This window comes from Rattus rattus, chromosome 4, assembly GCF_011064425.1.
Source record: "Rattus rattus isolate New Zealand chromosome 4, Rrattus_CSIRO_v1, whole genome shotgun sequence".
Lineage (NCBI taxonomy): Eukaryota > Metazoa > Chordata > Mammalia > Rodentia > Muridae > Rattus > Rattus rattus.
In genome coordinates this window covers 141,206,331-141,230,519 of record NC_046157.1, presented here as the reverse complement: position 1 = coordinate 141,230,519, position 24,189 = coordinate 141,206,331, and the positions used below count along the sequence as shown (strand labels likewise).

Below are 24,189 nucleotides of genomic sequence, written 5' to 3'. Positions count from 1 at the left end.
GGGGATGGAGGACACGAGAATAATAAGACCCTCTAAATTAACTGAACAAAGTTCATACAAACTCACAGGGACTAAAGTAGCAATCATGGAGCAGACACAGGTCTGCAACAGGTCCTCTACATATATTATGGCTTTTAGTTTAGTATTTTCACTGGACTTCTGAGTTTGTGAACAAGTGGGTCTCTGATTCTTGTGCTTTCTCTTGGGGCTCTTTTTCTTCTGCTGATTCACTTTGTCCAACTTCAAAGTGATGGTTATTATATTTTATTTTGTTAAATAAAAAGAATTCAACTGCATTTTCACTCAATAGTATTTTATTTAAAAGTTCACAATTAAGGCACTGTAATAAACAAAACACTTAAAAGCAACAAAAGCTACCTTGAAAGAAAAACATCTAGCATGTCAAGGGATGGAGGCCCTATGTGTAGTATGTGTGGAATGCAGAATGCAAGTGAGACTCAGAATCCATCATACAAAAGGAACAGGAACTTCTAAAGTGTTCCAAAATTTTAGCCAAAGGCAAATATCATGAGTCTATATGTTTCACTTGGCTTATGTTAAAATCCAAAAAGAATATCAAGAATATAACCACTTCTGTGTTCTCTGACATCTGCTGACATCCTCCAAAACCTCAAGCAAGGATCTATCAAAGAAATCCAATCTCACATTGTATATCATGGGAAGAAGAAATGCTATTTCTAGGTTGGCTATGTAAATGAGAATCATTTCCCAAAAAATACCAATACACAAACATCATAATGCCATTCATAAATTAAATCCACATTTTATTTTAATGAAATTTCATGGTAATCTGTCCAGTTAGTGGACTCTGGGTGTGACAGAAGCTACTTTAAAAATGAGAGTATGTTTAGAGTATAGAATTTAGGAGATAGGGCAGCAACTATTTTTACTTCAATTGTTGTTAACCAGCACCATGAAATGTTACAAGTCGTTCTACAAAAGATAATGTATGAATGGTTGGATTCCTTGTGAAGAACAAGTGACTTGGGAAGAACCTGATGGTTTTGAAACAGTGACTGACAACAATTCAGTGGTTAAAGATACAGACTACTAAGAACAGGAAAACCAAAAATAAGGTTTGGCAACAACATCCATTTCTGGCGATAGGCTGGGACCAGTCCCTTTGGTACAGTGTGGCTCCTGCTGACTGAAGGATGACTTCACTAGACCAGCATACTGCTCTATGCTGCCTTTCCGGCGCTGTACTGCCTGTAGTGGAACAGACTCTTGGAGTCCACAGTACGAGCTTTCTGCACAGCCTCAGCAAAAAGTTTGGTCACCTGAAAGAAAATGTCAAGAATGTTAGCAACCTGTAAGAGATGAAAGTGAATGCAGGATGAATCAGGAGTGAAAAGTCACAAGTTCTGCTCCCAGTTTTCAAAGGGGTATGGAATGAAAGATGTGATGCTGGTTCTTTCAGAGCTCAGACTTCGGCATGGATCAAGTCCTCCTATCCCCAGTGAGGATAAAAACTAACTTAGGCAAAACCTACAGTACACAGATCATTAGTTAAACTCAGATATGTGGTTCTTTCTGTGAGAACTCTGGTAGGCCATAGCCAAATAAAATTGAGTGAGCTTCATGCAATCTTCTGCGTGTGGTGTGATGTGGAAAAACATGTGTATTATAGCTGCACCTTTGATCAATAAGCTATTGCTTTCCTGCAGCCGCTTTCACTTGGAGACAGGGAGACAGCACCTCCAATCTTCATTCCATATTGTACTATAGCTTTGTACTCACAGGATAATTGAATGGGTGATAAAAGAACCACTCTTATTCCTGGCTTTCGATTATCTCTAACTTTTTCAGTGAGGCAATGATCTACCATATTAACACCATTGTTTTAGAGTCTATTAAAATCCCTCTCTGCTCTGAATGCTGTAAGGAGAGAAAGAGAGAGAGAGAGAGAGAGAGAGAGAGAGAGAGAGAGAGAAACAGACACACACAGAGAGAGAGAGACAGAGAGACAGAGAGACAGAGAAAATGACTAATTGATTGATTTAAGGAGTGGTTAACATTCCTGAAGGGAGACCCAGAAGTAACACCTACATATGGCTTGTATTTAAAAGAAGAAACACACCTGGAAATTGGTGAGCAGAGCAATTCCACTGTCCACAGCTGTCCTCCGAATCACATAATTATCATGGACAAATTTGGTGTTGTTATTGGGGAGGTTAATCACTAGGTCAATGCTTCCGTCTCTTATCAACCTAAAAGAAAAAAAAACCTATAGTTGACAACACCTGTTTTATAGTTAGCTTCAAGATTGCTAACACAAATTTCTCTCTCTCTCTCTCTCCCTCTCTCTCCCTCTCCCTCTCTCAGTGCCATTTAAACCAGTGTCATACAGAGCTGACCACTGCCTGCTCTTTTCTACTTCTACACAGTTGTTCAAGCTGCACTCACCAGGGAATTATAATTTATACCTTGTTGTTGAAGGAACTCTGGTGAAAATCTGACAGGATTCAAAACTTGTTTGCTCTTGAAAACACTGCCCAATATAGCAAGAATTGACAATCTGATAGACAATCACTTTGTTTCTAGAAAGAGGTGATCCCTCCAGCATTGAAAGCCCAGCTACCTCCTTCAGGCACCAAGCAGAATACTGCATCTATCCCTCTGCCTGCTTCCCACTACTTGGCCCAAGAAAACATGAGAACATCTGGTCGTGAATTAACCTGTGTCACATTCTGTTGTTGGACTGATGAGACACTCAAATGCCAAAAGCATGAAGCAGAACTGAATTCATTTTACAATACTCTAAGCAAGGGGCTCATAGCATCAACGGAAGGCTTCTAAGGTCTATACATGTTATCACTTTTTTCATTAATTGCAAAATGGTTTCTTGACTTTTAATAAATGCCATAGTGCATATAATTTGGTATATAGTAGTTATTAGGTAAACGATAACATCAAGAGTAACATAGAAGGATCTATTGTGACCTTGTCCCATGTAACTTTGTAAAAGCATATGCACCATTGTTCCTGAAGCCTCACACAGTATGCCTTACAAACATCAGGTGATAATGTGGCCTAAGGAACAACCATTTTGTTAATAACATCATCAAAATGCTTACTCCAGCTTTCTCCATTCAGTACATTGACTGATCCTTTGATGCACAACTTCAGCGAAATGTAGATGATCAGTCACATGTATTTGTATACGGTCTATGTATACATACAGAAAGCATTGCATGAAATACTTCATAATTTTACTTGTATTTGTCAAGCAATCTTACCAGAAGGACCTGAGGGGTGCTTTGTAACACAGGTGCACACATACAGTAATAATACTTTTTATAAGAATGAAACTGTTTCCCATAAATGGGCTCATTTGTAAATTCATTAACTACACACACTTTTGAAAAGATTTGAGAGCAAGTGAGATGAGACCTTCATACTGTGCTAGCTCCCACCATTAACCTCCTGCTTTTCCTTTGGCTTTTAAGTTTGACTTTTATTTTCCCATCTCGGAAAATAGGCTATTCGGTTCTTACTTTCTGATGGAAGAGAGGCTGGGATTCTGTCCTTCCTGAGATGGCCAAGCCACTGGGGTGGCAGGAACATTGTTGGCGTTGAGCCAGTCTGATGTGGCTTCTGTGGCAAAAAGCTGCATTTAAAATAGAAAATGCGGTTACTATAAAGAAGGAGCCTTTGTTAAAGAAGGTGACAGAAGATCACTTACAATGGAAAGAAGAGAAAGAATCATGGGAAGAAGTATGGAGCTAACAGTAGCCATTTGAATTCAAAATTAGGAGTACAGATTCTCTAAATAAGTGTAAATATTTTTGATGAGGAAACATTTAAGAGTCTCCTTTGAAACTGCATTTGTAAAAAAAAATTAGTCATTGTTTCGAAATTATTTTATGTGAGGTCACAAAATCTATGATCATAGGCCCAATCTGAGCTGTGGGAATAACCTTGTTTTACTGAATTAGGCTGTGTGCAGAGCAATTTGCTACCAAGACACTTTGCCTGTAACTATAACAGCTGGAAACCATGACCTCACACAGAATCAAGGAAAGGAAAAGATCCAGAAATACACTGTTGTTAGTGTCTAAATTATGTTTCATCCAAAGCTACCTAGATTTTGAGCTGACAACTGCTATTGAGTTTGTAGTCATTTTGATAAACCTAGTCTTTCTAGTTATTTTAGTCTATGCAAAGTTTATTTTTTAACCTTTATTGTTTGATAGTTTTATGTGTTTATATAACCAATTGTAGTTGGTTTTAACCCTATTCCTTTCTCTGCTCCTCCTCTCTCTCATGAGAGCCCTTCTTCTCAACGAGTTCTCTCCTATTTTCCTGTCTTCTTCTGTGTGTGACTCACTGAATTTAATTAGAGTTTCTCACTGCAAGGTGAGTAGGATGCTATTTACAATAGACTAGACAGGACAACCTACCAGTAACTACAACACTGAAGAAAGTGATATTCTCCTTCTCCAACAATCATCAACTACCAATAATCCTCTGTGGAAGTTCTGAAATTATCAAGTTAATCAAACTTTCCAAATTAAGAAGTCAGGTTTCCCATTTGTGCGGTATTTTATTGTACGGACAATTTTCAGTGATGAAAGAAAGCTATGTTTTTTGGGGGGTTGGTATTTTTTTTTGTTGTTGTTGTGTTTGTTTGTTTGTTTGTTTGTTTTTTAAAGAGCTAAGAGAGTATACCTTGAAACCTTCATTGTGTAACTGCTCAGCAACACCAAGGAATCTTGGACGGAATGATTGCTGGAAAAGAAATTCAGAGAACTCACTGTCTAGATAAACATGGTCTTTGTTAGACATATTCAACATGGTCTCCCTCCCACCATTAGAAACATGAGACTCATATGTTGCTTTTCCCTTAGTGTGAGTTATTTATTCTTCAATGTAGGCGAGATTCCATTTCTGTTGGCTTCTTGTCTGCCTCCTATCTAGCTTTAAACCCTTTCATTCACATTGAGTCGTCACCATCTTTGTCTAGAGCCACACAGTGTCTTTGCACATGTTCTGTTGTTACTGTTTGTCTGTTTGCTTTGTGTTGTTTTGCCTGGTCCAGGAGACACTGTGCTGAGATCTGAACATCGAGTCAGCCCTGCTAGCACCTGGTTGTTTTGCTCTTTCAAACAGCCTGCTCTCATTGCTGAGTTCTGCTTTTACACTGCTTTTAATACCTCATTCATCAACCTGGAAGTTCATGTGCTAAGAGCCCCTAAAATATTAAGTTCCTTTCAAACCCTGGCTGTGCCATTCACTAGAAGTCTATGCTCAGAAAACTTAATACCTCTGGCCTCACCTCTAAATGGATGATGATAAAGTTCCTATTGCTTGAGGCTCCACAATTCACTCATTTGTGTTTCCTAATTTAGCTTTGCTTTGAGAGAGTCTCCTCATCCCTTCAGTACAGTGGCCATAGTACTTGTGTTACTGGGTCATTGTCACTGACCAGTAGGAAAAACTATTAGCAATCATTACAGAGTGCTAATACTCAAGATCAGCTCTTTCTGGGATAATAGCAGTTCTCATGAAATATTGATTAATCCTAACATCTTAAGATAGTTGCTCTTTTCCAGCTTCTCAGAGATGAGATTCCTGTCCCTGTATCCTACTTTTCAATCCTGGATTCTTCTTCAATTTATTATAGCCCAAATCAACTTTCTCTCTATATGCAATCATTTCCACATGGGTTTTCCTAATGGTCCAGCTCATTTTTCTGAGTTTCTATCAGTCTGCTGTTGTATCCTTCCTAGGACCCCAGGAAGTACCCCATTTCCCTGGAGTCCTGCCCATTGCCATCAGATGTTGCCCTTCTAAAAATCCCAAGTGTTGAAGAGTTTAGGTTTACCAGACAATGTTCAGGATGACATAAACAAAGATAAGTTTCCTATTCACACATTAAATTCTGACCTTGCTTTTATTATCATGAGTTCCTTAGTATCTGAGCAGCTTAAAATTTTATATACTTAGATCATATCTGTTCTTCCTTCAATGAAATAATTTAGCAAATTTTACTTTAAAAGGTTTCGTTTAACTGAAGCTATACTGTGGTTGTTCCTGTAAATGTCTTATGGTCAATTTGGAAATCACATTAGTGATATTTAAAAAAATCATGGATAAGATCTTATTTCTAGTGCCAAAATTAAGAATTAAAAACATATCTGATTCCTTGTACAATTTTGATGATGCTCTACCCATAAATTCCCCTAATATTTGCATGCAAAGGTTCTCTGAGAAAAGATCTAAATTCTAAAGAATGACTCCAAAGACTATGTCCAAACATAAAATTTTTTTCTAGATTCTGACCCTCTCAATCCCAGAACTGCAGTTTTATGAGAAGAAACTATTGCCAAATAGAAAAGATAAATGCAGTGGAATGACCTGAGCTAAGGCAGGCACAGGGGTTATTCATGACAGCCTTCTAGAACACGAATTGTCACTGTGCCCCCAAATAGTAGCTTTATATTTCCACTCGGAAATAAATGCATTTAGATACCATCAGTTCATGGTTCTACATAAAAATAAAATAGAATTATAAAATACAACAAAGAAAACAGAGAACAAAATAATTTCTACTGACTGACAATAGGACAGTTGAATGCAATACACAGCAGTCTTTCACATATATACTACAGGATCAGGACACACGCTCCTGTGGTCTTGCTTGGGAGACAAGGATAAACGAGATGATCTACATTAGCCTCCTAGTTTAAGGTTTCTTGATATGAAACATGCAAAATGGATCTCTTCCTTTTACCAAATCTCCCTCATAGGTAACATTAAATATGGACTTTCCGATAGACACAGGATAGACTCAGGCTTGTACTAAATGAGAGGTCTCAGTTAATACCTGGGTAATTAGTGCGTTCATCACGCACTTAACTAATGACTTGCAATCTCTTAAACATTCGCTTAGCAAAAGGCCACTGAGGACACAAGGGTGATAATGGAATGACAACCCATTTTTCTTTAGGTCTCTAAAATGAGCTGCTACAAGTAAGGCGGTTCCCAGATGTCCAAAGCAATAGCATCAGCATTGTCTGAATTTATTAAAACTAGGGAACTTTAGGCCCCACCCATTTGGACTGCATCACGTGGGTATCCTAGTCATACACGGTTTCCGAACTCTCTGGGTCATCCTGAGGTGAGCTTAGATTAGCAGTGGGATCAAATGAGGCTGTGGATGTTATCCTTGACTCATTTTTCAATTTGAGGTCAAGATGCATTAACCTTGACCAAAGTCACAATGAAAAGCATTGAGAGAGGAATACCATAATGCATTTTTTTTCCTCTGCCACTTTAAACTAAAATAAGTCAGCAAGTCCTCTAAGACCTGCAGATAACAGGCAGGACCTCATTATGGAGCTGTTTCGGTGCCGTCCCCCAAGTGAGAAAGATAAATATCCAACATGACAGTATTGGCAGTTCTCGGCCAGGGAACCACTCTGCCTTCTGGTGTGGGGTGTTGGCTTTCATAGTCACATTATAAACTTCTATCAAACATGTATTGAACACTTGTGACACATAAAACAGCCTCTCTACAAAAAGAAATTACCGCTGTCAGTTTGCATCTGAGTAGCCTCAGATTTAAGAGCTGATTGAAAATATCTGCGTAAGAATCCACTCCTTGGTAAAGGTGAAAACACAAGGTAGGTTATGTTCTTGGAAATAGTTATAAGGAAAAGGTTCTTTTGAGTGTGGAATACATATCTATTTCCTTCAGTGATCATTTTTCACACTAATCCAACTTCCGACCGCCAAAGGGAAAGCCAAGTAAATGCCAAGTGATGTCTGTGGATGCTACAGGGTTTCCTGGATTGACAACTGTGTGGTTGTTCCTAATGATGCCTCTCTGAAGATAAAAGGTTATTCATGTCACTTGGAGTCATCTTTTCAAATAAACGCTTGCTTTGTGTTTCGAAGCAGTGCCGAAGCCCAGATGTCAGGCCTTGGTGCCCGTGCTTGCCACTTCCCCAGCATCACTGAATAGGCCAATCAGAGGGCGAAACGCAGAGAGAGCGCTCCATCTCCTCTAGAGTAAATCACTCATTGTTAAAGGGTGTTCTAGAAACCCTCGAAACAAGGCAGATTGCCTCCTCATAGCAACTAAAAATACATCGTGACAGGATGAAAGGTGACTGGAATAACTGCAGAGAAATCAAGGCTGATTCTGTTGAGTCCTAAACCCATGTTATGATTCTTAGGTTGCAAAAGTAATGGAATGTGGAAGACTTCTTAGTAAAGCCCGAGTGCACAGGGCAATCAAGCTGCAAACAGAGATGCTTGGTTAAAATCTGCATCCCGGCTCTTCCTTTCTCCTAAATCCTAGGTACACAAGATTGATGGCACAAATATTTCAAACTTCCGGGATGATTTGATCCTGGAATCTGACATAAGAAGGGTCGAGAGAGAGAATGTGTGAGCAAAAGATTACAATGGGAAAGAGAAATACAGATTGAACAAAATGCCACATACCTCCAAGTACACACACACACACACACACACACACACACACACACACACATACACACACACAAACCTCTGTACATATTTCAAAATCTGCTAGTAATAGATGCTTATTTTTTAAATGTTTTCATCCTATGACAGTAAGTGAAGTCATTCTCCATCTCAGAGTCACTTTGCCCTCTACTTCGAGGCTGTCTGTTGTCTGTTTTCTCTTGGAACTTGTATCAACTGAATGAGTCTAAGTTAATTATTAATTATTTCTGCCCAGAACATGTACTTAACTCAGGGGGTGTGACAAGGGGAAAGACCTTCACTATAAATGGGATGGAAGCTGAACAGCCTCTCCACTGCTTTGAGGAGGAAGGATAAAGGAACTTCTCACCAATGATAGGACTCTTGGTGTTCTCTGAAGCCTGTGGCAGCATCATAAAATGTGGGTGACCACCCAAAGAAGCTGAGATGCAGATGTGAACTCCTCCCTCATAACTTAATTGAATAACTCCCCCAAACAGGTGCTTCCAGACATACTTTCTAGCCCTGGTCTTCATTTCTATATTGATTTTATGTTAACTCATTTTCCATTCTGACCATATATTTTAAAGAATTATGATGAATGCTTCTGACCCAGTGATAACAGGCTAAAATGCTTGCTCAAAGTGTATCTTGAAATACAAAACACAGGTGACTGGATCACCGTGAAGTCTGGGTGAAAATACGAGTGTAGAGTAGATCCTTTTCTAGCTGAGATAGTTTCTCTAAGTCCTAAAACTGTTGGCTCTCTGCCTAGTCTATTCTGTCATGTTTTCAGTGTAAGTGATCAGACTAAGCACTTTTTAAAAATTACTGTGAATTACAGAGACTGCATAAACATTAAATGTTGGGAATTGTAGGTGTGCCTTGCCTCTCATCAAATAAGTAGGAAATTATATTCTTTCTATTTCTAGAGGCTACAGTTGTACTGATCAATTTCCTCAGTTGTAGATATTTCAGTAAATATATTTTTAAATCATTTTTAAACTACATTTAACCTTGTACCAAAATATATTTAAAACCCCAATGATTGCCATTCAGACACAAACAGAATGTTCTTTGTAATAACTCAGGTAGCTGATGAAAGATTGTTTTAAAAAGAATGTATTCAAAGGCAGAATTTTAATTAATAAAATCTCATTGCTCAGAAAATATTCTTCTCCCCTCCATAAAGTTCCCCTTTTCCTACAAAGCAAAATTCTGTTCACTGATGCCCAAACCCCACAAATATTTCATAGGAACAAATTAATTTTGCGGCACATTTCCCTGCAGCACTGGAACCAAACAAGCCACAATTTTATACATCACTGCCTCCTTAAACTGCTATTTGAAAATGTTAGCAGTGTTTTGATTAGTTGTGAAGATAAGGGCTAAGGGCATGGTCTCCTCTGAATGTCCCCAAGTCTCACATTAAACTTTAAGCCGTCACTGGAAGTTGGGCCAATATTCTCCTAGTTGGGACTTAATAATACTTAGTACCCATTTATAACACAATGAGCCCCTCTTATGATGTGATTTGTCTCTAAACTGCCATTAAGCCTCATGTAACAAGTCATCTTGTTAGCCTCTGTTCTGAGTCCTCATCATCGTCCTTCTGCCACCTTCATAAAGCAAAATCTCAACTTAGTCTCCAGTAACTTCTCTAAAGTGAGTACCTGCACAGCCTCCAGAGTCCAATTTGCTAATATTAAGACACCCTAATGAGGCAGCATTTATAATAATCACCCACCGGCTTGAGAATACCTGATTCTGTACTAATTATGTTTTTATTGATTTTTTTGAGAACCTCATGCAGGGTTTGAGCTTATTAAAGTCACAGCAGGGGAGGTATATATGACCAGTCATTGTTTTTAAAGGGTATAAGAATTGCTAATCTCAAGTCATAATGAATGACCACTTGAGAAGTATATACAATTATTTTTTTAGGAAATAAAAAAACATGTATATACTGTTGCAATAATTACTTCAAAAAGTTCCAGACATTTTATATTCAAAACTTTACCCTGAGATATATTTACACCTGGTTTGCAATAAACCAACAGTGCTTTTTTTTATTGTGTTAAAATATGCATATATAGTCATCTTATCTTGCTTTGGCCTATAGACATAAAAAAAGGAGCACAGACCCGTGCAAGCTCAAGCCAGACAAAATTGCAGCATGAAGGAGGCTTCCCTTCTTCATGAAGTTCATACCTACCCAAGGACTTCTTGGTAACTGTTGGGATAGGGAACACTAATTTGCTTTAAGAATGTAGCCCCTGTTGGGTTGGCCATCTTCATTGAAGACCCCACATCCAAGAATATATGGATATCACAAACTATAACTAGGAAGTTTAAAAAGATACAGAACACAAAGTTGGGGAGGAAGGAAAGGAGGAGTGGACCTGGATAGAGAGGGGGCAAAGGATGAGTTTGACCAAGTACATTGTAGAGCCTTCTAAATAAATTAATAAAAATGAGAAAAAATACAGAGAAAAGGCCTAATCAAGCAATAAGCGGCCATTGCTTTTCTAATGTAGCCCCTTCCAAAATACATGCACCTTCATTGGAGACCTTTTTCTTTCAGTTCCTTAGTTTATTTTATATTTGCTGCTGTTGCAGGAGAATACCACAGGAGCAAAAATAAGAATTTTCCAAGAAATGTAACCAATCTCCCTTGCTTTTATGCCATAATTAACATCCCAGTCACTATCAGTGTGCTACCTGAGGATGAGAGCAGACACACACCACTCACCTGGATGCCAATCAGAATGCCCTTCTGAGGTATCTTAAACCCTGTGGACAGCATTGCCTTTAGGAAGGCTGTATGAATGCCCTCACCAAAACACGCCACCTGTTTAGGATTAAAGTTAAAAAATAAAATAAGATAAGGGAAGGGAAGAACAATCTAATACACTTGCAAAAGAGGGAGAAAGAAAAAAAGAAAAAGAAAAACAAACGAAAAGCAATGTACTGATAAACTCCTTCTCCAGATTTTATCAGTATTTTCCAAAGACCAGGTAGCCTGTACGCAAAGATTGAATGACTGGCCAGGACAGATGTATCTTACGTTTTTAATTAAGCATAATGAATGACTAAGCAACCCCTTTCCAACTCAACAACACTCAGTGGAACAACACACTGGATTACTGGATTGTACAAGTTATTTGGATACAAATCACAGCTTCTGGTGTGTAATGTGGTAAAATTCCAAATATTAATGTGAGTTAATGTTTAAATAACTGTAAAGTTCATGTGTACCATGGAGCAGTGTATGAACTCAGGATGAGGAATGACGGCAATGACAGACTCCTGACCCACTGGTGTAAAAATCACCCCTGACACCTCGGGAGAAAGCCGCCTAAGAAATGCTATAAGTATATGAAAATCTCGAGAGTTTATTCTCTTTTATCACTCTCATAAACGGAACCAAAATACCCTGCAGTGCATCAAGCCACACGTAAAGAAGGGAAAGGAAAAGGTGCCAAGCTCCCACAAATTGGTAGGGTCTATAGAGATTTCCCTAGGGTGACTTCTGTACACTGTAATTACAAGTCAAACGACCGCCATAACTAGAGGACAAGTGGTGTATTTTAACATGATGGGAGTCAATTCTGCACATATCATCTGGCATACATTCAGAGTCACCATTATAGTAAATAATGCTGACGGCTGAATTCACTCTTTAAGCAAATGACTCTAACGGGGCAGGGAAAGTTCTCATGAGTATAACCTTCAGCTGACCACAAGTATATGCCTGCTTTCCACTCCACAGTGAACATTTTAATCAGTCATATACTGGCCAATCAACTCGAGCAATGTCAGTGGAAGTTAATGAGTCTCACTTCCACGGAAAGGAACCCTGCAGTCTGATCAGAAGTGCAAGTGCCCAAAGCCGGGAACCCAGCAAAGTCAAAAAGTCCTGTAAATATCGGGATCGCATCCTCGCTTTACCCCTATAAAATAAAATGCCCCCTGATTAGATAAGAAACTGGGTGCTTATGCAGCTCTGAAACAAGCCACTTAAATACTATAACAGTGTCTTTGAAGCAGAGCTGAGATTTCTAAACTAGATTTATTATTCCGTGTTCGGTTATGAAACAGAATTTAAAACATCATACTTGATGACACCTGGAAATACGACTTTAATATTAGAAGAAGAAATCTTTTTATGGTTTAGAAAGGAGACAACAAGTCGGACCAGCTTCTAGGTGGTTCCTGTTCTCCTCGTTGTATAAACGGAGAGGACATAAACCCCGAAAACAATCATGTCACCCTAGAGAAGCAGGAGAAGAGTAAGAGACCTCTCCCTTTCTTGCTCTGCATCCACTGAAAGCAGAATCATGGGATCAGAACGCACCTGAAACAGCATCCTTTATCTGGGAATAACGTGATGCCCATAGTACACGGCTAGGCCTGCTTTCCAGCTCAATTAGAAGATGTGGGGAAAGGATCAAGAGCCACTTTCTAAGAATGCCAGTATATCACCACAGTCACGCATCCCTCACTGCCCGTCTCCTGGTCCCACCTGGTTTCTCATCAAAGCTCCTGCTTGTAACCAAGCAACCATATAAAATATCGTGCATTCATTGCAATTAAATATTCCCCTATTTAGATTCTTTCCTTAATGCTAAGAGAGAGAATGATGCTTCACAGTCTGGTGGCGCCACTCCAGTGAGCACAGATGAGAGCTGAAGGTGGGAGCGAGTACATCTGTCAAGGGCTAGGTGATTCATAAAATGTCCTGACACTGACATGTAGAGAACTTTCTAGAATCTGACAGCTCTCTATGAGAAAACACATTTCACATTCTTAAAGAAACCTTCACTTGATGCAATTCCAACACAAGAGAAGAGGGACATCCAGTGGCCAGTCCCATTATAGTTTTTAGACCAGTCTCAAGAGGTTGAAACTGGCAGTCATCATTAAGGTGGGCTGGGATTTTTCATATATTCACAATTCCCACAATTCACATCTACAGCCTTTATAATGATAACATTCTACACATTTCTAATAAAGACATGACACTCTGCTTCAATCATAGCAAGCCAGAGGCTCTGTTATTACAGAAGTATGGGAGAACTTTAGAGAGAATGACACAGGATATACTCAGACGTCTAGAGAAATACATGACTGCTGTTCATACTGGGTAATATCAGGATTGCATCCTTGCTTTACCTCGATAAAATAATGAATTAAGTACACTTGTATCCTCAATTCCCGGGTTCACACAACTTGTTGCAAAAGGTAGAAGACTTTTCTTTAATCCAAACTTCCTTATACCTTGAGTTCTCTGGGGAGGGTAAAGCTTATGAAGTTTATGTTTCTCTTGCCAATGATGACTTTCCTTACATGGCCATATTTCAGATCGTAGAATAGATTTCTAAGTCATCTTAACAAAAGTACTCATGGATCATTAACTATTTACCTCTCCGGTAGAAGCCATCTCACATCTCAGAATAGGATCAGCATCCCTCAGTCGGGGCCAGGAAAACATGGGAGCCTGTCAGACGCAACAGGGAAGGAAACCGTGAGATAAAGGGATGAAAGGACTCATCTCTCACAGGATTCGTCAGGCCAGGGTGCAGAAAAAATAAACTCACTTTGGCCCGAAAATCTGACTTGAAAAATAGCTTTAAAATTCTGTTCCAAGAAGATGTTTGTACTCCTTGCCCAAAAGTTGGGTGAAGTAATCACAAATGATTTCTGTAAACGTATCCCCTGTGACTAGTCTAGACCAGTACTGCTAATCTGGCCTGCATATATTCTTATTGGAGCTATTTCAAACAACATCTACTGGGCATGAGTCTCCCAAACACAGAGTTCAAACATATTTTCCTTGATAGGCTCTTGGAACATTCCTCTCCTTATTTATTTGAACTTGTAGCAAGCCACCTTGCCAGACATGGCTGTCTGTGAGCTGACTTCTGAGATATTAAAGTGTTGTTGACGCCTCTTAAAAGCTTTGAAAAACATTCTGCTCGGAAACATTTTTTTTCTCCTTTTTCATTCAAGCAAGAACACTGAAGTACTTTCTTTTCAATTATTTTATCAGCGTGGCTCCTGAGGACTGAGTTCCTACTTCTTAACATTTGCCTGTTTATCTGGTCTAGACGATCCTTCCATTGATAGCCCCATTTTCTAAGTCGTGGGAAAAGAGCTTGGGATGAGTTTACTGGATGATCTTAATAAAGTTATTATATGCTCTTATCTTCCCACTTTTCTGTTCTGCTGTTGACTCTTTCCCATCAGCCACACTAGGTCTTCTAAAATTGACATCAAATAAGGACCTTGAAAAAAATAATGTTTATATACACTGAAATCTATGAAGGAAGAGGTAAAAATCAGTGGATTTTGAAATTTTACTTAGTTGAAACTATGACATGTTCCTATAAATGTACATCAATTTATAAAAATAAGCAATTTTCCTATGTTATTAATAAAAATATTTTAAAATAATTGTGTCTATAGTGAGAAAATATTTTTGTTGACTAATACCTTCTGATCTTAAATTTAAAATTCATGTGTATTATGTGTCTTAGCAGTGAAAAAAAATACAATCTCATCTTCACACACCATACAATCCAAAGAATCCTAACTTATTAACTTTATATTTTTGATTCCTAGAAACAACTTAACCTAAAGTCAGAAGTTGGTGTTTCAGCAGAAGCAGAATCATGACTGGAGCTACCAGTACATCTAAGAATGGAATCTTTATAAAGCAGTGGTTCTCAACCTTCCCAGTGCTGTGACCCTTTAATACAGTTCCTCATGTTGTGGTGACCCCAACCATAATGTTATCTTTATTGCTACTTCATAACTATAATTTTGCTCTGACTATGAATCACAATGACTTTCTGGATATCTAATATGAGACCTCTGTGAAAAGGTTATTTGATCCCCCCAAAGATGTCACAACCCACAGGTTGAAAACCCTGACTTTAAAGACATCCAATATCACAAAATTGCATATCATACCCAATATTGCATACATTAACTATATTTCACAATGTTAATCAATTTCTTTATGTATGTTTTATCTAAGATTCAAATGTATTTGTCTATATCATAAATGTTCATATCTGTCCATCAAAGCTTTCATAATTATGAATACAATGTATATACTGAGGCAGCTAGAGAAATATAGTGGCTTTGTGATTAAAGTATTATCAAACTATAATTTTAAATCTATCACCTTCACAGCACCACTATAAACTGTCATTTCAATTTTCCAAAAGGGAAAATCTGTACCACTGAAGAAAGTACAAACTAAGAAATGGTAGCCAAGGTGGTAAGAATTTAACCAACCCCTCGGGGTAATAACTTTTATAGACTCATGAATTCTTGGAGTCCATTCACAGTTCATCCTTGTCCTAAACAAGATTGCCTAGAATTTTGAGTTGCTAACTAAACCAGCACCAACATGTGTCAGCTGCAGAAACATGGGATATAATCCACCTGGCTAGCTGGTTTTGAGGTTATGCTAGTTTGATGGTTGTCAATGTTTCTCTAAGTGCAAATAATCCACAAGCCATTTCTGCTTATAAAATTTCATATCTGCATATAAAATGGCACACATTGCAAAAGTTACCTTAATGGCAACATAGTCAGAGGGGATGATGGGTTGCTCCAGTGTGGGGAGATGCTTCTCATCAACACTCTCTCCGATCATCACCTTGGTGGCCACATCAATGAAGTCCACCCCAAGAGTCTTGGAGACAAAGGGGAAGGATCGAGAGGCTCTCAGATTGCACTCAATCACCTAAGGAGATAAGTTCAAAAGGAAGAAAATGATGAAAGCCAGTAGCCACCATCTTAATGTTGATTTTGTCCCTTGCTTTCCTTCAGTTTCTAACCCTCCCGTAACCCCATCCCCTTTATTTCCATTGCTTACACTTTTTGACTAGCTACCTTCTTGTGGTCATTATCTTTAAACTGTGGCTCTTTTCCGTCCCATTTCCTGGTTCAATCTCTGTGTATTTCTGATGCATTTCATTTAGTGCAGAGGTAGGATAATGTGAAACTGAAACATTGCCATGGGAATCCTGGTGACTTCATGTTAAAGCCTAGCTGGTCAAAGACTTACATCTTCTCGTCTCAATATGTATCTCTCTTCTCTTAAACCACTTTAATGGCTCAAGTCCTATTTTCCAAGATTCCATTCCAGTCCCCATTTAGAAATATACTTTCTCTAAGCATAAAGATTGATGAATGAGTATCTCCCAAAAGTGTTAGTTATTCAGTGTTGTAGACAATCTTATAACCATGTGTAACACCCTCTCTACCTTTAACTTACCAAAATTTGAGTTAGTCTATAAATTAAAATTCACAATAGTAAATATTTCTCGAAGCCTTTTATTATTTTCTCCATATTTCAAAATGTGCAAATATGTGCTCAATATATAGAGAATATATATATATAATATTAAAATATGATATTCCTTTTTAACTCCAAAGACATTTACACTCTCAGCAGCTACTAAAGCTATTTGTACACTTCTCCTTCTAATCCTCATTAAGTTAAAAATATCTGAAGGTGGACAATATACCTCATTCATCACTGTAATCACCCTTTGACTTCATGGTAAATAATGAACAGATAATGGTTGCTAATCGTTTGAATAAAATAAAATAATTGGAAACTATCTAATTGGTCTAAATTATATTTTGTCTTTCAAGTGGTTTATAAAACAACTTTTTTCTCTGGGTAAGGAGCAAGTCAAACTTCAGTGAAGGAATTTATAAATACATGTGTTGTTCACTGTAAGGTATGCATACATCCATATGTACTTCATTATAGGTGGGATATGGTGATTTTTCAGTACATTGAGTACATTAAAAAGCTGTGAGTGTGACACCTTAGTGCCACCAAGAGCCTTTAAATAGGAGAGACATTATCCACTATGTAACATCCCTCTCAAAGAGGAACCACTGCCAGGGTCACAGAGATCAGCAGCACAGAGCACTGTCCAACCTGACCAACATCACCTAACAAGATGGTAAAGCCCTCTAAGAACATTAATATTTCTTACCAAGACATCATTTCCTTTGACAAGAAACTGGACATTGAATGGCCCAGAGATGGCAAAAGCCTTTGCAATCTTTCGTGTGGCATCCTTCACCTGTGGAAAAGGACGATAACACAGTATTTAAAAACATAGTATAGACTTAAAGAGATGCAGAATTCTGTCTAGATAGCCTTTGTGTCTCTTTGTAGTGATCTATATCCTCTTTAATAATGATAATTAATAGCAATGGTGGGTAATATTAAGGGTCAAGAATATTTTACAAGAGCATCTGTCCTCTGTAGAGCAAACTCTTGCAATTGCATACCCTTTTCTTGTACAGAAAGCTAAATTAAATCTTTCCTTTCTACTTCCTCCAACACTGAAAACAGCAGTTCAAACTATACATCAACCTAATGCCCTATCTGCTGAGAAGGGTAGGCTCTCAAAATACATGGTTCTGCAAAGCAGCCAGGGAGATTTCTTTTCTGTTGCTTTTCTGTTACCCTAAACTCTATGAGGGTGGGTATTGTGTTCAGAAAGAAATAGCATTTGCCTGCAGGGATGCCTTGCACGTGTATATGTCACAGGTAGGGGATACTATACCCAGCAAGAAATGGAAGCTTCCCATGCCAAGATTGGCAATGATGACAGGAAGCAAGAAGTGCCCACTCATGAAAGATACAGGAGTGGATCAGCAAATTAACTGGGTATGGAAGGAAGCCCAGTTTATGGCACATCCACTCGGAAAGACTTGAGAAAATCTGAGGTTTGTGCTTATTCACCCTGACATGAAAGATTGAATCATATTTTAAATCTAAAGACTTTCAAAAACTCCTGTGCGATCGTTATTACCAAGCACTGTATCACCTTCAAATGCTAAAGAAAATGCCTTCAGAATGCACCCAGCACAGTAAGACCAGCACAAATTCTTACAGCAGGATAAAGAGAAGAAGCTCTATATAAAGGCTAAGTCAACTGACCTCCCTTAAGTTCTCTGACTTAGTACGACGGGGTCTGTGTAACTTGCCATGCACACTGGGTGCTGAGGCTGTTATGTTTTTAAAGGAACTGCTCTCAAAGAGTGGTCAAGAGTCATATCACAAAGTGCTGGCTTGAAGTGGGGCTCAGAGTAAAGAGTGAGAGCTCAAGTACCAAAGTGTCCCAAGTGTCTGCTGCACGCCTGCCTCACCAGCCTTCGAAAGCACTGCTTTCCGTTGCTCTTAATAGTCGGATATCAGAATAAGTTCAGATACCAGAATTACATGTGGTATTCAGTCTCTAGATCTGGTCCCTAGACCCATGGTAATTATAACTCTAAGATAGTTGGTGAAAAGGAAAACTCAGAGAAGTTTCCAGATTAATGGCATCAGGGTGGAGGCGGGTATTTGAGTGAGTCACCTGGATGATCTGGATGTCCATTAAAGGTTTAACTAGCACACAACCAAACAGGCTTGAACCACAGTGAAAGAGATCATCTCTAAAACACTCTGCTGGTTAAGGGAAAGAAAGTCCCTCATTAAATGTAGCCTGGAGTATGCCTGGCATCAATACTCAGTGTTTTTTAAAACTAAAGGATTCTTCTGTTGCTTATGGTGGCGATTTCTCTCCTTTACGCTTTCTTGCTGCCCTCGTTTCTAAATGATGACCTTTTCAATGGCTCCCTGGCTGATGGTCTGCGTAGGTAGCATCAGTGTGGCATCCCCTGAGTGGACACCTGCATCTTCAACATGTTCAGAGATGGCATGGGAGATGACCTGTCAAAAGAAGAGTTTTAAAAAGTTGTGAGACGCCTACTTCCGGCACTACTCCATCGACTCCCCTTTGATATTTAGCCAGTTCTGACAGCATTACTGAGCAGATCTGTTAAGAGCAGGATAAAGCTGCACCACTGTCCAGACCTCAATGGGCAGTGACAAATAGCCTCTATGGGGAGCAGAGAAGGACAAAAAGACTTATATTTTCTTCCCACAATTGCCAAGAGTACAAACAGTAGAAAAATAAGTCAAGCCACACTAAGAGGTTAGGACAAGAAATTACAGTGAAAACAGCTTTAACTTTTAGACCTGGGAAAAGAGAAGACAAGAGAAGGAGGTGACTATGTAATGAAGAGAATGGCATCATACAACACACAGCACACAAACTCTGTTGCAGAAAGATTGATGATTTGGTCCAGAGATCTTTAAAGTGAAGTTTGAGAGACAGAAAATACTCTTGTTCTGCTTGAAGGAAGCAAAGGCCTTTTGTAGAAGTACTAGTCAAATGTGTGTCAAGCTCATGCTATTGAAAGAAACTCAAACTCTTGCCTGTCAGATTCTGAAGCCTATAACCTCAGTAACTTTAGTCCATATGTTAATAGGATATGTTGCTCAGAAATTTATGAGGCTTAGTTATGGGAAGAATGATTCCATGGCTGTATGAGACTAATAGGAGGCATGTAGATTTATTTATTCATCAAATTTATAAATGACTTAAATTATAGTGTCATTGAGCTTCCATACTTCGATGTCAGTTTTGAGCTCTGGACCTAGACAAGGCTACATGCCACTGGTTTCTCAAAAAGGGGAATAACAAGGGTGCTTATCTTCATAGAAAATTTATAAAACACAGAATGTATATGAAGTGAGTTCATGTGTATGCATGCTTGTGTGTGTAAGTCTATGTGTGAAAGCACATGTTTATATGTATGAGCATAAGTGCTGTGTGAATACATGAATGCATGTGTGTGTGTGTGTGTGTGCACGCACGCATGCACGCACGTGCATGCTCCAACAATAAAGGAGACTCCTAACAGTTATGAGTGTGTAGGAAAAACAGGAGCAGTCATCCCACTGAACTCAGGAGTGTTAAGATAAATAAGTCTGATTAATATGCCCATTTCTGGGGATGAACTTAAAAATTGTTAGAGTAGCATGAAATAATTCCAAAAAACAGATTATGGAACAATGTGCAAGGGTATGTCAGTAAAAACAGAAGTCCACATTCCAGAAACCCAGACCAAAACCAAGCCAATGAGCCAGCATAGGCTCCAGTAGAAGCACAGTATGTGAACAAGCCTGCTTTCCCAGGACAGTTCCCACTCTCTATTTCCATAGATGGACAACTGCATTCCTCCTACTTTCTATCCTGCTTCAAATATTAAAGGTAGGAAGTAAATATAAAACAGGAGATCGGGGAGGAGATTTCTCCAGGGTAGAACAGTTGCCTAGCATCTTCTGGCTCATAAGATCCATCCCAGACATGAATAAAAATGAAGGCAAAAACGATATGTAATCTTAAAGTGAGTTGTACTCTTTGTCAGCAACTTAAAAGAATCAGATGAGCGCCCTCTGAAGATGTTTCAGCAAAAATTCCTGTCCTTGAAGACAGGAGACTGGAAAAACTAACTCTGAACGCTTCAAATCACTATTATGAGATTCCGTGGTTAGGAGATAAGATCATGATTTTAAAATAAAATAGGAAAACTACTCTGCAACTGCTAATCTGTTTGGAAAAAAATAGATTTGACATATTTGGTAGTGTTTTGAAGCATTTTTCAAAACAAAAGACGAAGGCCAATTTTCAACTCTCTCCTTGAAGCAAATAAAACAGTGTGCCCTCGGTCGGCTTTATTAAAACAACCAGCAAATTTGAGTGAAACACGCTTCCGTATTCGTTCTCCTTGAAGTCAGAGGCTCTTGGTGTTATAGCCATTTCAGATGTGATATAGTAAACTAATTTTACATTATTATTCTGCCTACACGATTCTGTTTGGTTGCCTTTATTAATCCAATGAAAAGGAGAGGAGAGAGTGGGAAATAAGAGAAGAATCAGAGACTCAATTAGAAATCTTAGAAAGCAAAGTGTTTGGGTGTTTTTATAACACTCGCTGAAACATAAAAGGAAAGCCACAGACAAAAGAAAATGAGAATGAAAGATCTATTCAGGAATGAAGAGTGGAATCTGGTAATTGATACTGAACGTTATCAAAGAGAAAGGCTGACAGTCTGAAAGGCAAGGCATACGATCCCCATGAGAAGTCAACTCAATCTTCAGAGACTTTGAGAGGCTGGCTGACCTTCAGGGTTTTGTGTTGTTTTTGTTTGTTTGTTTTGTTGGTTGTTATTAGGGAAGTGAGGTGGGTGGGATAGGAAGTGTTTGTGACAGTGTCTGTAGTTTTGATTAAACAGCTTCTCCTTTATGGTCAGATATGATTTTTAGAAACTGTGAATTCTAATCTGTGACCACTTCAGGTTGCCTTGGATTAAAAAGACAAAGATTTTAAAAAAAAGATAAAATAAATAAATAAACAAATAAACAAACAGACAAAGATAGGAGAAGTAAGAGAAAGCATTAACACATACCCGTCCTTCTTTGCCTACAGCGTCCATCTCCACTTCGCGAGCCCCCTCAATAAACTTGGTCAGCACCACTGGATGTTCCTGCCAACAAGAGAAACAGAAGCAAAAACTTGAAATTCCATGTATAATCTCAGATAGCTGTGTAGCTTGGGTAAATAACGAGGCAAGTGCTTGCAGAAAACCTAAGACTCAGCGTACAACAGGAGCTCTCATTAGCCAGTCTGTTTTGTAAGAATAAGGTCATGTTCTGCTTACAACAGAAGCAAGTGTATTTCTGCAGCTCTGGAAACAAACAGACAATGAGTTCGGAAATGGCGAACATTGGCTTCTGATCCAGTTTGAGGAAAGAGAAGAAGGCTAGGGATGAAACGAATACGACTTCCTTCCCTCCATCAGAGTCACCGATATCCCTCTGTGGATTTTGTACCTCTAGGTGGTTATCATGTCTGAGTCTCTATTCTCATTTGTTTCTGCTAATGCCGCAGCCTCCATGCTCAGAAATGGGAAGGAAATGTGTATAAATCTGAAAACGCTGACAGGAGAGCAATGACGGTCAACAGGGAGGTTTTGTTGTTGTTTTCTTTTGTTTGAGGACAAAAATCCTTTGTCTGAAGTTGATAAGCCTTATCCTGCTTTTAGAGTATGCAGCTGGCAGCTGGAAATCAAATCTATTTCTCTATTACCCTTAACATGTGCATCTTTGGGCAGTGTTCTGGACTTCTTATCGATCTTGAATTGCTTCCTGTACTCATTGTCCTAGGACAATGTTGGGTGTCCCTGCATACTCTACTTCCTCTACACTAAAGGAAGGGGATGCCTGGTGATCTTCCCAGTCACTGTAAGCCTCCTGCCCTATGCTATGGGATCCTGCAATCTGGGCCACTTGTTACATTTACTTGCCTTTGTAACTGCTTTCCCTGTGTGACCTTCCTCTTTTTTCCTCTATGTAATCTTGTGTATTACAGCTCTCCCTCAAAGCCTAGGTCAAATGCTACCCTCTGAAAGATTTCTCTAAACCCTTCAGGCGACTATGCTAAAATGCAGCATCTCGGGCATGGGTTAGATTTGACATAGATCCTTGAACAGCGTAGACAGAATTTAAATTCACAGATATGCTTTTCATGCTTCTTTCACAAAGCTCCTCATCATTCCGTATTTTCTACTGAGCCCTGGAATACTGGTGTCCACCGGGTGTCCTTCTTAGCTGTTACTGTCTTCTGTCCTGACTCGTCAGTGATTGCCTTCTTTCCAGAGCTTTACTTTAAAGGATAAGCTATTAATTTCAAAATCAGGATTCATGTCTCTATGACTACCCATCCTCTTTCCTTTAAAATTTATTTTAATCATGTTGTGTATGCATGTGGGTCTGTTTGTGGATATATGCATATAATGGTCATGCCTGTGGAGGCCAGAGGTGATGGATCCTCCCGCAGGTTTTCAGCATGGGTGCTAGAAGCCAAACTCAAGTCTTCTTAAAGAGCAGAGAATACTCTTAATCACTAAGCCATCTCTACAGTGCCATCAATCCTTCTCCTGGTCCTAAGTTCTAAGCACAGCCCTCTGCTTTGTATTATCCCTGTTTAGATTCCTCATAGGCTGCCCCATTCAAACATAAAACACATTTCTTCTACTACACTCTCTGCTTCTGTAGCGTGCCTGATCTCTGTCCCTACTTTCTATCCCTGCTACCTGCTCAGTGCCATCAGCCCTCTGACCTGCCAGAATAGCCACTAACCTTTTTCCATGAATTTGTTTGGCTGTGTAATTCACCTTTTCTGCACTGCGGTAGTACACTCAGTGATCTACTTTGTGTCCAAGCTATGGAATGAATGCTTCCTCAGTTTCTAGAAACTCTAAGGCCTTTCTCACCTTCAGCCTTTTACATATGCTATCTCTTTCTTTCTACTCACCCAACAGACTTCCACCTAATTAACGCTGAATTAATCATTTCTCACACGTTAAGGTTAATAAAGAAATAGATTTGATTTTCACTTGCCTTTCAAATCCCTTCTCAAGAAGTGAACATCAAGCTTTTTACAGTCACCCTCAGCAGCCTACCTTTTCTCTATTGTAATGCCTGTATGTAATTATAATTATTCCATGATTTGATGTTACAAGCAAAGAAAATATGTGAGAACAGTACATGTGAATATATACACACAGACATTATATACATATTTATATGTATATATGTAGCTCTATATCGTAAGATGCGATATATAGATTATTTTTCAAGTATATCATAATATATAATGAATGGCAGGCAAAAGGAACAATTAGCAGCCCTAATTTTACTCTAAAGTATGTTAAGTTGAGAATCATGGTTTCTACTATGGCATGATGGAGAGACTTGAACTAGAAGATATTCT

The 24,189-nt window shown here is 38.8% G+C and overlaps 1 protein-coding gene across 1 annotated transcript; it reads right to left on the bottom strand.

The window, feature by feature from the left end:
* Positions 1–296: 296 nt before the first annotated feature.
* On the bottom strand, positions 297–21,898 carry LOC116899472 (carbamoyl-phosphate synthase [ammonia], mitochondrial-like). Its single transcript, XM_032901294.1, has 10 exons — positions 21,824–21,898; positions 19,130–19,237; positions 17,508–17,597; positions 16,067–16,237; positions 13,904–13,978; positions 11,231–11,329; positions 4,693–4,752; positions 3,519–3,631; positions 2,102–2,231; positions 297–1,301 (listed from the first exon to the last, which is right to left on the bottom strand). Exons 1-10 carry the CDS (start codon positions 21,848–21,850, stop codon positions 1,203–1,205), a joined length of 972 nt encoding a protein of 323 aa, XP_032757185.1. The 5' UTR covers positions 21,851–21,898; the 3' UTR covers positions 297–1,202.
* Between the last annotated feature and the right edge of the window lie 2,291 nt (positions 21,899–24,189).

Coding starts and splice junctions, on each gene's coding strand:
- LOC116899472 (XM_032901294.1), bottom strand. CDS start 21,850: ATGGACGCTGTAGGCAAAGAAGGACGG. Junction 19,238..21,823: donor CTGTAGGCAAAGAAGGACGG/GTATGTGTTAAT, acceptor TTCTTTTGACAG/GTCATCTCCCATGCCATCTC. Junction 11,330..13,903: donor AGATGGCTTCTACCGGAGAG/GTAAATAGTTAA, acceptor AATCCTAAACAG/GTGGCGTGTTTTGGTGAGGG.